We start from the raw sequence: 15,000 nt of genomic DNA, 5'->3' as shown, positions 1-15,000 counted from the left end.
TCCTATGAATATGATGACAGAAGCTTCCGTGTTGCTCCTGAAACTTGATTTTGAGTCATGACTCAGCATATGATCCCACCACAAAGGTTTTGAATATGGACCGAAAATTATGGAGAGTAATGAGGAGGATGGATGGTGAACTTGTTGAACGAAAGGCAATGATAGACTACGTGTGTGAGGATGAGCGAATGAGAAGACAAGTGTTGGATGCAAGAGTGTGGAGAGGGTGGGGGAATGGAGTCTCGGATCATCACTTAGTGATGGCCAAGGTAGAGCTGCAAAGAAAGTGGTTGAGGAGACGAAGGGGAAGACAGGAGGAAGCAACTCCTGTGAGAAGAGTGGAGAAGTTGCAAGATAGGGAGAAAATGGCAGAGTATAAGAGCATAGTGGAAGAAAGATTGGGAAGGTATGAGTTAGAGCAGATGGAAGGGGTAGAAGACGTATGTAAGATATTCACGGAGGAGATAGGTGCAGCGTGTGAGGTGGTTTGTGGAGTGAGGAGGAGATGCAGGGGTGTGGAAGGGACAGCATGGTGGAATGATGAGGTGAAACGAGCTGTGGTATATGTAAGCAGGAGAAGGAAGGTGAAGAGAATGGCGAAGCAGAGTAAGAAGAAAGTGGATGAAGAATTTGGGAGGAATCTGAGTGTGAAATGGAGAGAGAGTAGGCAATTGTTTTGGAAGGAGGTAAAGAAAGTAAGGCAGTGTGAAAGGGGAAATAGTAGGGGAGTGAAAGATAGGAATAATAGATTTGTTGGTGGAGAAGAGAGAGAAATTGAAGAGATGGAAGGAGCACTTTGAGGATTTGTTGAATGTAGAGAGTGAGAGCAGTGCGAGTATAAGTGGTTGGGGAATAACTGGGAGAAGCAGAGATGGGAGGAGGGAGGAAGAGATCAGTAGGGCGGAAGTAGTGGAAGCATTGAAGAAGATCAACATGGGAAAGGCCCCAGGAATTGATGGAGTGTGTGGTGAAATGCCGAGGTATGGAGATGAGATTGTTGTGGAGTGAATGTATAAGTTGTGTAGATTGGCTTGGGAAGAGGGAAGGGTTCCAGAGGACTGGAAATCAGGTATAACTGTTCCATTATACAAAGGAAAAGGGGGGAGAGAAGTATGTGGTAACCATAGGGGTATTTGCCTTCTTAGTGTGACTGGAAAAATATATGGTAGAATACTCATTGATAGGGTTAGGCATATGACAGAGGAGCTAGTTGGAGAAGAACAAGGGGGATTTAGGAAGGGAAAAGGGTGTGTAGATCAGATATTTGTTCTAAGATGTTTAGTGGAGAAGTATCTAGGGAAGGGAAAGAAAGTGTATGCTGCCTTCATGGACTTGGAGAAAGCTTATGACAGAATAGATAGGCAAGGTATGTGGAAGGTATTAAGAATATATGGGGTGGAGGGGAAATTATTGAGTTCTGTGAAGAGTATGTACGAAGGAGCTAGGGCTACGGTGCGAGTGGATAATGAGCTGAGTGAGTTCTTTTATCTTAGTGTGGGACTGAAACAGGGTTGTGTGATGTCTCCATGGCTGTTTAATATATACATGGATGGGGTTGTAAAGGAGGTGCAAGGTAGGGCAGTGGATGTGGGGGTGGCCCTAATGAGTGAGGGTGAGATCTGGAAGATTCCGGTGTTGCTGCTTGCTGATGATACAGTATTGTTGAATGAAGATGAATGGGAGTTGCAAGGTTTGGTGAATGAATTTGGACAGTGTGTAGGGAGAAGAATCTGAAATTTAATGTAAACAAGAGGAAAGTTATGGTATTTGAGAGGAATGAAGTCACAGAATGCACAGTGAGGGTGGAGGGTGAGGATATGGAGGATGTGAGTGCATTCAAGTACTTGGGTAGTGTGATGAGTAAGAATGGAATGTTGGGGGATGAAGTGCGTGAAAGGGTACAGCAGGGAAGGAAGGTTGTTGGTTCACTGAAAGCAGTGATGAGAAATAGGGAGGTGAGTATGGAAGAAGTCACTGTGTGATAGTATTGTGATCCCTACCCTGACGTATGGAAGCGAGGAGTGGACCTTGCAAGAGGGGAACAAGTCAAGAGTGAGAGCAGTGGAAATGAGTTACTTGAGAGGAGCATGTAGAGTGACAAGGAGGGACAGGTTGACGAATGAAGAAGTGAAGGAACGTTGTGGGGTGGATGTGGATGTGGTTGAGAAGATTAGGAGAAATACACTGAGGTGGTTTGGACATGTGGAAAGAATGGACAATGAAAGACTAAGAGGGCATATGTAGGTGAGGTGGAGGAAGGGAGAGGGAGGAGTAGACGGAGGATGAGGTGGAGGGATGGAGTTGAGAGGCATATGAGGGAGGGGGGAGTGTGTTGGGGGGAGGGTAGTCAAATGGTGGGTGACAGCGACTTGGAGGAGTTTTGTATGCGACCACCCTTTGCGGGATTAGGGCGTCGGGCTATAGATAGATAGATAGATGAATATTTAACCACTGATGATAACTTTATATATATATATATATATATATATATATATATATATTGTTACATAGCCTATAATTTCATCATCCTTTGTGTAATTTTAACGCACAGTATGCTGCATGTTTGATCACGAGCGTGTTCTGCCTCAGTTCCCCCCTTCTACCGTTATAGTAGAGTAAGTCGTCCTTTCTGTTGTTCAGAGCGGGATTGTCAACTCTTTGTCCCCATGGCTTCATTTGCGCGTCCTTCTTACAAGTTGTATCAAGCTCTGCCGGCCCCTATATAATGAGCTCAGTCTTTACATTAATTGCCACTTAGATCTACTCCTCATTTTGTTCACATCTCTGTCCTCCCCTGTATAGTTATTGTTGTGAGTGCTCAGGAAGTCTCCAACCATCTAGCAGCTGTGTAATTTGAGTATAACTGTTGTTGCATTTTTTCTTGTACTGTGTAGCATAAGGTTGATTCTTAGGCCTAGTAAGGTTTTTGTAATTCATGTAAAGTTCTTATTGTCAGCTATCATTAATAATAGTTTGTATCTGTAATAATTTATCTTGCATTAACTGAGCATTACCCAGTGTATTTTTATTTTATCAGGACTGACTTAGATAAATTTACTCATGCTAATTTCGTGTTAATAGAGGCTATTGCAGTTAACCATATATTTAACCTGTTTTTGCCATTACATTATTCTTATGAGTCCTGAATGTTTTGTTGTTAGTTTGTGCATTAAACTTTAACTTGTAATTTTATCTAATTCTTGTTTTGAACCTGGAACTTTATGGGACAGTAGTGATTTTTAGTATTCTCACTTAAAGTGTACATTATCTTTCTCTGTTCCGTAACATAAATTTTGGCGACCTCTCATCAGGATATTCAGGATATTATCATAAGGATATTGCTTGATATTTTGTGACTGTTACTTATTCATGATGTCTACTGTTACTACACTTGATGAAGCCAAAGATTTTTTGTCAAATGTGCAAACAGTGTTGGATGTAGAAAACAGAACAAAGAATGAACTTAAGCTTGTTGCTCAACAATTGGGAATTGCTGTTCGCTATCATTATTCTAAAGATCAAATTGTTGACATGATCAATGAAAGCTTGTTTAATGTAACTCCTCCAAATGAGCAAACGCAGATTGAAATAGCTAAGTTACAGCTAGCCCTGCAGGAGGCTCGTGTGAAGGAAGCTGAATTTCAAGCACTTGCTAAGGAGGCTGAGTCCCAGGCTAAGGAGGCTTGTGTTAAGGAGGCTGAATTTCAAGCAAATGCTAAGGAGGCTGAATCTCAGGCTCGGATTCAGGAGGCATAGATACAGGCACAAGTTGAACTTGCCAGGATTCAGGCAGACCATGAGTATCGCATGAAACAATGTGGAACTGGATCATGTAGCTCTGATGATTTTGATGTGGCTAAAAATGTTAAACTTGTCCCTCCTTTTAATGAATCTGATTTAACAAAGTATTTTCAGTTGTTTGAGAGGGTAGCTACAGGTTTTAATTGGCCCAAGGAGTATTGGCCAGTACTCCTTCAAACTGTTCTCACCGGTAAAGCTCAAGTAACTTATGCATCTTTGCCTCAGGATCAATCTGATAATTATGATGTAGTTAAGAGCTTGATTCTTAAGGCCTATGAGCTTGTTCCTGAAGCCTATAGAGTAAAATTTAGGACAACTTATCAGCAAGATAAGCAATCCCATGTTGAGTATGCAAAAATCAAAGAAGATCTGTTAGAGCAGTGGTTAAATTCTAAGAATGCGGATTCTGATTTTGGTAGATTTAAGCAGATGATTTTGCTGGAGGACTTCAAGAGGTGTATTAGTAAAGATGTAAGCCTATATCTTGATGAGAGAAGAATAGATAATTTGTCTGATGCTGCAGTTTTAGCTGATGAATATGTTCTCACTCACAAGAGATATTCTAGAGAAAAAGGGAAAGCTGAGAGTAAGTACGTTGCCTCTACTCAGAGTACAGGTAACAGGAAAGAGAATAAAGATGATGTTTCTCAGGAAGTAAATACCAGCTTCACCTCTAGATTTCAGAAAAGTAAATGTACTTATTGTAGTAAGCTTGATCATACTACGGAGAAATGTTTCAGGAGACAGCTTGATGTGAACAAAAAGGAGTCTTTAAATATTCAGTCAATTGGTCTAGTGTCCACTCTTGAGAGTTCCCAGAATTCTTTAACCGAGTTAACTGAACCTGCTTTGAGGGGTAACTTAATTTCTCATGATGGAGCTCCTCTTTTAAGCAGTAACGTGGGTGACACTCTCAAGAGTTCATGTGCTAATTTCCTGTCTGATGGTTTTGTCAGTCCTCTGGACAGTAATGACAGGAAATCAGTTAAAATATATCGTGATACAGGTGCTTGCCAATCCCTTATGCTGACCAGTGTTCTAGGCTCTAATGTTAATTCCTCTGATGAAAATGTAATCTTACAAGGTGTAGGGAATAATTACTTCTCTGTCCCTCTGTGCAGAGTGAATTTAGAGTCTGGTTTTGTTAATGGTTCCGTTATGGTTGGGTTGGTTGAGACACTCCCAATGTCAGGTGTAACTTTCTTACTTGGAAATGATATTGGTGGAAGTCAAGTGTGTCCAGCTCCTCAGTTGTCTAGTGAGCCAGTGGCTGCGGCCCAGGATTGTGATGTCCCTGATGTGTTCCCTGCATGTGCTGTCACTAGGGCTATGTCTAAAGTTACTGGTGACTTAAAGGGTAATGATGATGATGATGTTATCCTAGCTGACACTTTTCTTGCTAATTTGGATCACTCACCAGATGAGGCAGTACCCCGTAGTGTTGATAATTTGTCTCGTCAAGAGTTGGTTGAGTTGCAGGTTGCTGACCCTGAGTTGAAAGGTCTAGCTAACTCTGCTTGCAGTGAGGAAGAGTCAGCTGGTGCTTCTACTTGTTATTATATAAAGTCAGGAGTACTTATGAGGAAGTGGAGACCCCCAACAGTATCAGCCGACTGTGAATGGGAGGTTGTACATCAAGTTGTCATCCCTCGTGTTTGTAGGCAGGATATCATTAGAGTGGCTCATGATTCCAGTTTGGCAGGACACCTTGGAGTGAGGAAGACTGTGGCACGCATTTTGAAACACTTCTACTGGCCAGGTATCTTCAGGGATGTTTCCTGGTATTGTAAGTCTTGTCACACCTGTCAAGTTGTGGGGAAGTGTAATCAGACCGAAAAGGTTGCACCTCTAGTTCCCATTCCTCCTTTTGAGGCGCCTTTCACCCGTGTGTTGGTGGATATTGTGGGCCCTCTTCCTAAGACTTCTTCAGGATTTTCTTATGTGTTGACCCTGATTGATATGGCTACTCGTTATCCTGAAGCCATTCCACTTAGAAATATCTCAGCAAAGAACGTGGTTAAGGAAATGCTAGGGTTCTTCACAAAGTTTGGTCTGCCCAAGGAGGTACAGTCAGACCGGGGAAGTAATTTCATGTCAAACGTTTTCAAGCAGTCTCTGAAAGAGTTGGGCATCACCCAGATCACGTCTTCAGCTTACCATCCCCAGACCCAAGGAGCGTTGGAGAGATATCATCAAACACTCAAATCGATGCTCAAGAAATACTGTTTGGAACATCAGAAAGACTGGGATAAAGGTCTTCCATTTGTTGTGTTTGCTGCAAGAGAATCTCCAAATGAATCACTGGGCTTCTCACCTTTTGAACTACTGTTTGGTCATGAAGTAAGAGGACCCCTTAAGCTACTCAAGGAATGCTGGCTGTCGGAGGAAGATGACGTCAACCTGCTGGAGTATGTGATGAAGTTCAAAGAACGGCTGTCCACTGCTTTACAGCTGGTGAGAGAGAATTTAGGAGCTGCTCAGGAGATGAAGACTTGGTATGATAAGAAGTCCAGGTTACGCCACTTTCAGCCAGGAGATCAGGTTTTGATTCTGCTACCGGTTCATGGGCAACCTCTTCAAGCCAAGTTTAGTGGTCCTTATTTCGTGGAGAAGAAACTCAGTGATGTCAACTATATCATCGCCACACCAGATCGTAGAAAGAACAAGCAACTTTGTCACATCAACATGCTAAAGTTATATCACAGGCGGGACGAAAATAACCAAGTCTGCACTGTAGCTGTTCCACCCGAGTCTGCAAGTGAAGCTCTCCCATGCAGCATGAGCCTGAGTGATAGTTTGGGGAAGAATCCTGATATCGTGAATGATCTCCAGACTAAGCTTTCTCACCTACCTCCCGAGGAAAGGCAGGAGTTTTCGGCATTACTGCAGGAGTACCCGCAAGTGTTCCGTGCCACTCCAGGAAGAACCACTGTGTTGATGCATGATGTCGATGTTGGAGACGCAAAGCCAATTAAATTGCCTCCTTACCGTGTGAACCCAGTGAAAGTTCCTGTCATCCAGAAGGAGCTTGGCTACCTGTTGGACCACAAGATGATTGAGCCCTGTCAGAGCGACTGGAGTTCTCCTGTCACTCTAGTCCCTAAGCCAGGTGGGTCACAGCAGCGTTGCATTGACTACAGACGTGTTAATCAGATAACCAAAACAGACACTTACCCTCTCCCTCGCGTGGAAGATTGCATAGACAAGATCGGAAAGGCTAGGTACATAAGTAAGTTTGATTTGTTAAAGGGATACTGGCAAGTACCTATGACTGAACGTGCTAGGGAGATCTCATGTTTTGTAACACTAGGAAAGAAAATGTTATTGCAGATTGCTTATCTAGACTTTAGACAGATTGTTTTAGAGTAATAAGAAATTTCCTTTGTAAATTTCTTTTTCTTTGTGGGGAGGTGTTACATAGCCTATGATTTCATCATCCTTTGTGTAATTTTAACGCACAGTATGCTGCATGTTTGATCACGAGCGTGTTCTGCCTCAGTTCCCCCCTTCTACCGTTATAGTAGAGTAAGTCGTCCTTTCTGTTGTTCAGAGCGGGATTGTCAACTCTTTGTCCCCATGGCTTCATTTGCGTGTCCTTCTTACAAGTTGTATCAAGCTCTGCCGGCCCCTATATAATGAGCTCAGTCTCTACGTTAATTGCCACTTAGATCTACTCCTCATTTTGTTCACATCTCTGTCCTCCCCTGTACAGTTATTGTTGTGAGTGCTCAGGAAGTCTCCAACCATCTAGCAGCTGTGTAATTTGAGTATAACTGTTGTTGCATTTTTTCTTGTACTGTGTAGCATAAGGTTGATTCTTAGGCCTAGTAAGGTTTTTGTAATTCATGTAAAGTTCTTATTGTCAGCTATCATTAATAATAGTTTGTATCTGTAATAATTTATCTTGCATTAACTGAGCATTACCCAGTGTATTTTCATTTTATCAGGGCTGACTTAGATAAATTTACTCATGCTAATTTCGTGTTAATAGAGGCTATTGCAGTTAACCATATATTTAACCTGTTTTTGCCATTACATTATTCTTATGAGTCCTGAATGTTTTGTTGTTAGTTTGTAATTTTATCTAACTCTTTTGTTTTGAACCTGGAACTTTATGGGACAGTAGTGATTTTTAGTATTCTCACTTAAAGTGTACATTATCTTTCTCTGTTCCGTAACAATATATATACATATATATATATATATATATATATATATATATATATATATATATATATATATAGGATCATGAAATTGACTGTGGAAGTTTAGACGGAAATTAAGGTCATCGTCATGTTGCATGATAATGAATTAAGATTGTTTTGTATGAAAAAATTGCTTCCGTTTATATTATCTGACATGTATTATTTTTTCCCAGCTGCCATATATACGGTGACAGAAGCTTACTTATTATTTTCAACACTAATAATCCCAACCTGTAACACATGTAATGGTCAACGTCATGGAGGTTAATGTTATCTTTATCCGCACAGGATGCGTTAGTTAGGAACACTAAAGCATTTTGTAAGCTTCTCTCATTATATCTATGAGAGCAAGTAAAAAAACAAAAAAGAAGAGACAGACAGACAGAGAACAGGGAAAAAGGAAGAAGAAAAAAGTTGGAAAATGAAAATGAAACGATTATTTTTTAAGAAAAATTACCCTGTCCTTGGACTGAAACATGTGGTCTTGATCTCTTATCGGTTTCAGAACCTCGGGAATCGATTCATCCCCTTAAAGTATTGTAATATCAACACTAAGACTTATAAAGTCTTGAAAACATGCTAATAACATCCCGTGTGATATTTTTCCACTGGCACCATCAAAATCCTTTAAGACGATGTCCCAAAGACGCTAAATACTGTACCATTTGGAAATTAATTGTGCCTTTAAGTGGACCGCACGGGAACTTATGTCTCCTGTCAAACTAAAGCAGTGCTTCTCAACCGGGGATGCATGCATCCCTTGGAGATTCAAAAAATACTTGTCAGTTAATTTCTGTATTTACAAACCGGTAGGTGACCATGGCCAGCTCTAAGCGGACCAAGTAGTGCTCATTCATGTCTATAAGCATGCAAATTTTCATTCGATTTCATCCACCCACTGTGGAGCAAGAAGACTTGAAATTCGCGGAATGGCCCACCCGAGGTACAAATTATAGGTGGCACTGCCTGCGACCGGAAGCGAGTTTCGACACTAAAAGTCATTTCTATATGGAGGTTCTCCAGTGCAACATTCCTTCCAAGAATCATGGCCCTGGCTTAATAATCTTCGGAACCTTAGCATTCCGCACAAGCATAGTCGTGATTTTAGCTACTTTCTCCGTTTTCCATTTGATGACCTTTGACCCCTGACCTGGCGAATGTAGCATATAAGTGTACAGCAGAAAGTTGTAATACATGTCAGTGTCTATAAGCATGCAAACTTTCATTTAATTCCATGGAGCTGCTGGGGAACTAGGGGGGCATTTTTGAAAATTGGTACTGGTTGCTAGGGACGCTGAGGCCAATCTGCGCATGGTTGCCACTCAAAAAATAGAGGAGAGGAAAATAGATGTCACACTTCCAATAGCGAATGACTTCAAGATTACGCCTAAAGAAGTCAGAGCTTTTGACGCCCATTAGTAATGCTTCTACAGCTCAAAATGTGGTAAGCACAAAGAAAGCGATTTTTCGGCAGTTGCTAGGCAACGAGTAGTGGTCTAGCAACCAAATCCATGCGGATAGAACTAGGTCAAAGGCTGGTCATTGTATCCAAGTTTGGTCGGAATCGGTTCACTCTGAAGGGCAGAAGTGCCAGCCACAGCTGAACAAGAAACCAAGCAACAAAACGCAACTAACAATAAATACAGCATGAGCTAACCAACAGAATTAGGCTAAATTCATATTTTTTCAATAACTATGTAGCCTCCTGTTTACTGTCTTTTAATTATACATGTGGAGAGTAAGAGGGAAGAAGAGAGAGTGAGAGACAGGGAGGGAAGGAGAGTGAGAGGGAGGATATGAGAGTGAAACGAAGGAATGAAGAATGAGAGGGAGGAAAGAACAAAATGAGAGAGGAGAGAGAGAGAGAGAGAGAGAGAGAGAGAGAGAGAGAGAGAAAATGAGGAAGGGGATGAATAATGACTTAAAACTGTGAAAAAAAGGTCCCCATGAATTTTCATTCCCCATCCCCATTTCCCCCTTCTCAGGTAACTTCCATTGCTCATTATTCCCCTGTGTGTGTGTGTGTGTGTGTGTGTGTGTGTGTGTGTGTGTGTGTTTACAGAAGATGAACAGAAGAAAGAAAAACATATTTAATAAAAAAAAAAATCCATACATCAGAATAGAGGTGGCCTCCTTTCATTTTTAAAATCTGTAACAATTAGATTGGCACTATTATAGGTTGAAATTTGGGAGGAAACTAATCTGTGGAAGCGAGATCCAGAGGGAAGCAGTTCGAGGATATACGAATTCTGACAGACAGAAGTTCTGCAATATGGCAATGTGACAGGCAAGTCATGAGCGTTACCAGATGCCCGTGTTGCACTGAGGAAGGCGTGCGGATGCAACCTCGTCTAACCATTTGCAATAAAAGTATCTGTAAATCACGCAAGGGAGGCAACATTCCATTCTGCTTGTAAGGGAGGTAGTTCATTTGTAATTGCTGGGTTATTAATTATTCGTATAGCTTTTTTCTTAAATTTGTCCAGTTGTTTCAGTGTAACCTCTCCACTTCCACTCCACGAGGGTGAACAATGTCTGAGCTGAGAGCGCACATGACTCTTGTAAACTGCAGGTAACTGATCGTCAGTGAAGACGTTACCGATTTCATACGATGCTTCAAGTTTCTCTGAGGCAGTTTTAGCAACTGATTTAACGTGAGAGGTCCAGCTAAGGGTATTAAGTGAAACACCGAGAATTTCAATACGCTTAGAGATAGAAATGTTGGTTGCATTGAAGGTAATGTAGGTATTTGGCAATATCTGTCTTAATATTCTGGAAATGTTTGGTTTTCCTAGCATTGAGATTTTTTTTTTTTCCTCATTCAGTGACCTTAGGTAAATCTTGATTTATGGAGATTAGTGTGCTGCGTTGGAAGTTAAAGATGTCAAGCTTTGTGAATGAGTGGTTAAGTGTAAAGGAACTGTGAAGCGCTGAGTCATTTGCATGTGAGTAATTGGGATTGTAGGTGACAGACAAGAGATCATTACTATGAATGAGGAACGTTAACCCTCATTATTTCCAAATTCCATTAGTACCTATTCTCTCCATTCCCGTTAATTTCCCCTTACCTGTGATCGCATGGGGTCAGTGTTGATCTGGCACATGTAAGGTCCACGGTCCTCCTCCTGTACACCCCGTATGTGCAGCATCCAGGTGTTGTGGTCGCTGTGGCTGACCGACACACGAGAGTTGTGAGTGATTACGTGCTTGTGGATGGCTTGGATGGCCTTGGTGTCAGCCTTTACCCACCCCACCTGTTGGTACGCACGTGGGTAGGTGTCGGAGTTAGAATGTTAGTAGCATATATGATTGGCTGTGAATGAATGCGAGGGTGATGAATGACCAGTATTTGTGGGTGATAATGTACAGTATGCGTGGATGGCCTTGGTGCCAGTCTTCGCCCATCACACTTTTTGTTACAGATGTGGGTAGATGCATGTGTTAGCAAGTTAGTGGCAAAGTTGACTGGTCGTGTGTGAATGGATGAGAGGACGATGGATGAAAGGTGGACATAAGATAGCTATTCAATGTGAAACTCTGACTAAGACTTTCTTCCAAGAGGTAGAGGTAGGGGTAGGGTTAGAGGGTGAGTTGGCTTAGCGAATCGTACCTGTAGTCACTCATACCATGTGTTGCGATAAGCGAAGGGAGGATGAAGGAGGAATGGGGAGACGCAGTCATCATCATTCACTATCATCTTCATCCTCTCACCCATTGATACATCTTACATGGAAGGGCGTTGCGAAGAGGAGATGGGTGATGGAGTTCAAGAACGATGGGGGAGATGTGGATGATTGTGCTGGTTAATGAAAGTGAAAAATGATGGGAGTTTGACTATGGGGTGCAAGAGAAGTTCGGGGGAGTGGATGACTGCATGGTTTGAAGAGACTGGTGGTATGGCTCGGATGTTTGATAATAATTGCTGACAACAGTGAATGAATGAAAACTCCTGAAACTGAAAAAGGAAAAAAAAAAGACCGTATTGCTAGAACTGAGCGCACAAAAATATAAACAAGCCCCTCGATTTGAACGGTCATGTATGGAACGCCTATACGTGTTGGATGTGATCATCCTGTGTCCCATGCTACAAGGTGTACTCAGAAGTGTAATATTCTTATGACTGCATCAGTTATTACCGTCAAACACTGGGGACTTGTTCACATCTTTGCGCTCTCAAATATAACTGATCTGGCCCAGTGTCTCAAAGATTTGCTCCTTGAAGCTGAAGACGTCTTTTGTTTTAACTACTACCTGGATATTTGGGAAAAATTTGTCGTACTGGAGGAGTTTAATGGAACTTACTCATCAGTCCTTATTTGTCAGAGGTTTTCGCCAAAGATAGGAAAACTGTGTTAACAGTAGCAAGAACTAAATATCAAAAACGTCTACAGATTGAAGTTGTTAACAGAATGTGATGAATAGGGAAGGAATGGGAGAATGCTGTACGAAAAAAGGGTGATAATGCGCCACCAAAAGGGTGGAAATGGGAAGGAATGGACATATATCTGCATTATGAGCAATGGAAGTGACTGAAGGGGTGGAAATGGAGAACATATTTCATCTCTCCAGTCCGATGATGAATTTACATTGTACTATTCCTTCTGTCAGACGATTTAACTGAGTTTAGGAGCCCACAGGCAGGGTAGAGGATGATAAAGGCTGTATCTAACCCCTCCAGACCGAAAAGTCTCTCTTAACTGGAACATGATCGTCTGACAGTGAAAAAAAAGAAAATGTAACAGGAGTCACCGTTTCCAGTGGGTTAATAATGTGGGGCGATGACAGGAAGTAAACTATGATAGACATGAGTCAGATAGTGGAGCTTATATATAAAAAAGGAATTATAAATAATCTGAGTGGACTGAATGAAAAAAATATATATATATATATATATATATATATATATATATATATATATATATATATATATATATATATATAATAAGTGATAAACCAAAACATGATGGGAGGTATACACACAAATCGTATCTAAGGGACAGAAGTTAATGTTGTGAGAAAATAATTCTCATAAATGTTAGTCAGATATCATAGAAATGTTGAAAAAAATATATATATATATATATATATATATATATATATATATATATATATATATATATATATATATATATATATATATATATATATATCAAAATGTTAGAAAATAAGAAAATGACAATTGGGGAAAATTACCAAGGCCTTTGAATAGAAGATAACACAAAAATTGTAATGAATGCCAGAGGTAAAGGAAAAACAATTATACCGGAACCTATGTAAATGGTGAGTCATCAATGAATTTTACAAACCTAAAAGACACATGAAGATGATTCATAATTTACGGAATAATTTTAAACTTTTTAATGACTAACCTAGAGTAAATTTTTTAATTATCAGAATTTTAAAAGTATTACTTACCGCTTAGCTGTAATCTGTAAGACCATATCATGAAAATATTATCTTGTCTATTTCACACCATGTATACTATAAAGATCTGCACTTGTTTCATTCTACATTATTAACTGCCATATAACCATATTACTTCATATGACTAAATTACTGTGTACTTGTAAGTTACCTTCATGATGTAATTTCTTCTCTCCGATGATGTCTTGCCGTATTTCAGTTTTGCCACTGCCACACACATCACTCAGGTGAGGAGTGTGCCCTTGCTGCTTAAGGTCTAATGACAGATATATCTAACCCTTCCAGTTTAAAGAATGTCTTTTAAACAATAACTGTAACCGTGTGAACGCAGCAAGAATTAACTAAATAAGTCCCTGATTCAAGGGACTACTATAAACTGGAATGCTGTCTTCCCGATATATATATATATATATATATATATATATATATATATATATATATATATATATATATATATATATATATATGAAGCTTTACACTCAGGATTAAGTATTTTCAGATACCTTTCCTGTTTGTGTCCTTTCAGGCCAAGTACGTAGTTTTAATACTGTTGTTGCTTCTGCAGGACGTTTATATTAAGCTTGGAAGAGTCTTTCGAACTGCAAGGGTTAGATGTAGCTTTCTTTAACCACTTCCGTACAAGACATCTTTATCTAACTGAATAAACATTAATATATTTATACGTTATCGAAGTGAAGGGGTGGCATAGTCTGCAGTATTAACTTCCCCATTTAACACATCATCATCATCATCATCATCATCATCATTCTAACTTCATGTTTTTGAGAGAAACAGGATTAGGATGATTATGGCATAACACAGCTTATAATAACTTCTCTATTTAGTGCAGCCCACATTATTACATTCCCTGTTCAATAAAGTTCATAATCTGTTCCCTATTTACCTTAGCCTATTTCAATTATTCCGATTTATTCCTGTTTTACAGACTCTAGCAATTCACCACTTAGCATGTTCTACATTATCATCTTTTCTACTTTCTACAGTATTGCCCTTTCGATACGGTGGTCATTGTTTATATTCTATGGTTATGGTTAGTACTATCAGACAGTTTAATTCAGCACTGGGATCAGATCTCGAAAAACAGACACCTCGCCTCCCCGGTACATGTTTCAGTAATGTTTTTACTATTTAGCCAACCCACACTGATGACGTATTACTCGTGCTGCCTTCAGAGGAGTTTATGCACCTGAAGAGAGAATGTTCGAACAGGAAAGGCTAAATACAATCTTCTGTAACCCCTGCTATATGAGGTATGTATTTTGGGTTGAACAAGACAGGCAGGAGACAAGGAAAAAAATAGACGCGATCATACTGAAGAAACTAAAAAGAGAGAGAGGAAAAAAATAGTTACCTCATACAGGTTCAACAATTTTCCATCACTGACTCGGCAAGGCTATCACTACATATGTCTCAAAACAAAGTACTGAAATTAAAGTAATGTTCTTATGCTAAAGACATTCACTTTTCGCCACTATTTATTAGCTTTTATAACAATTCAAACCATATTAAATCGAGCCAGGCCTCATTCAACATACTCGTTCCTACATGC

At 40.2% G+C, this 15,000-nt stretch overlaps 1 protein-coding gene across 1 annotated transcript in view; it reads right to left on the bottom strand.

Annotated features, from left to right (window-relative positions):
- LOC145410127 (lachesin-like) overlaps positions 1-15,000 on the bottom strand; it is a 128,305-nt gene that overhangs the window by 78,539 nt on the left and 34,766 nt on the right. Inside the window, exon 4 of the mRNA XM_080280325.1 lies at positions 11,075-11,260. Coding sequence (XP_080136451.1) covers positions 11,075-11,260 — 186 coding nt within the window. The remainder of the gene's footprint in view (positions 1-11,074; positions 11,261-15,000) is intronic.

This window comes from Coenobita brevimanus, chromosome 84 (assembly GCF_032717465.1).
Source record: "Coenobita brevimanus isolate Jiangsu-jjx chromosome 84, ASM3271746v2, whole genome shotgun sequence".
NCBI lineage: Eukaryota > Metazoa > Arthropoda > Malacostraca > Decapoda > Coenobitidae > Coenobita > Coenobita brevimanus.
This window is presented reverse-complemented; position numbering and strand designations above follow the sequence as displayed.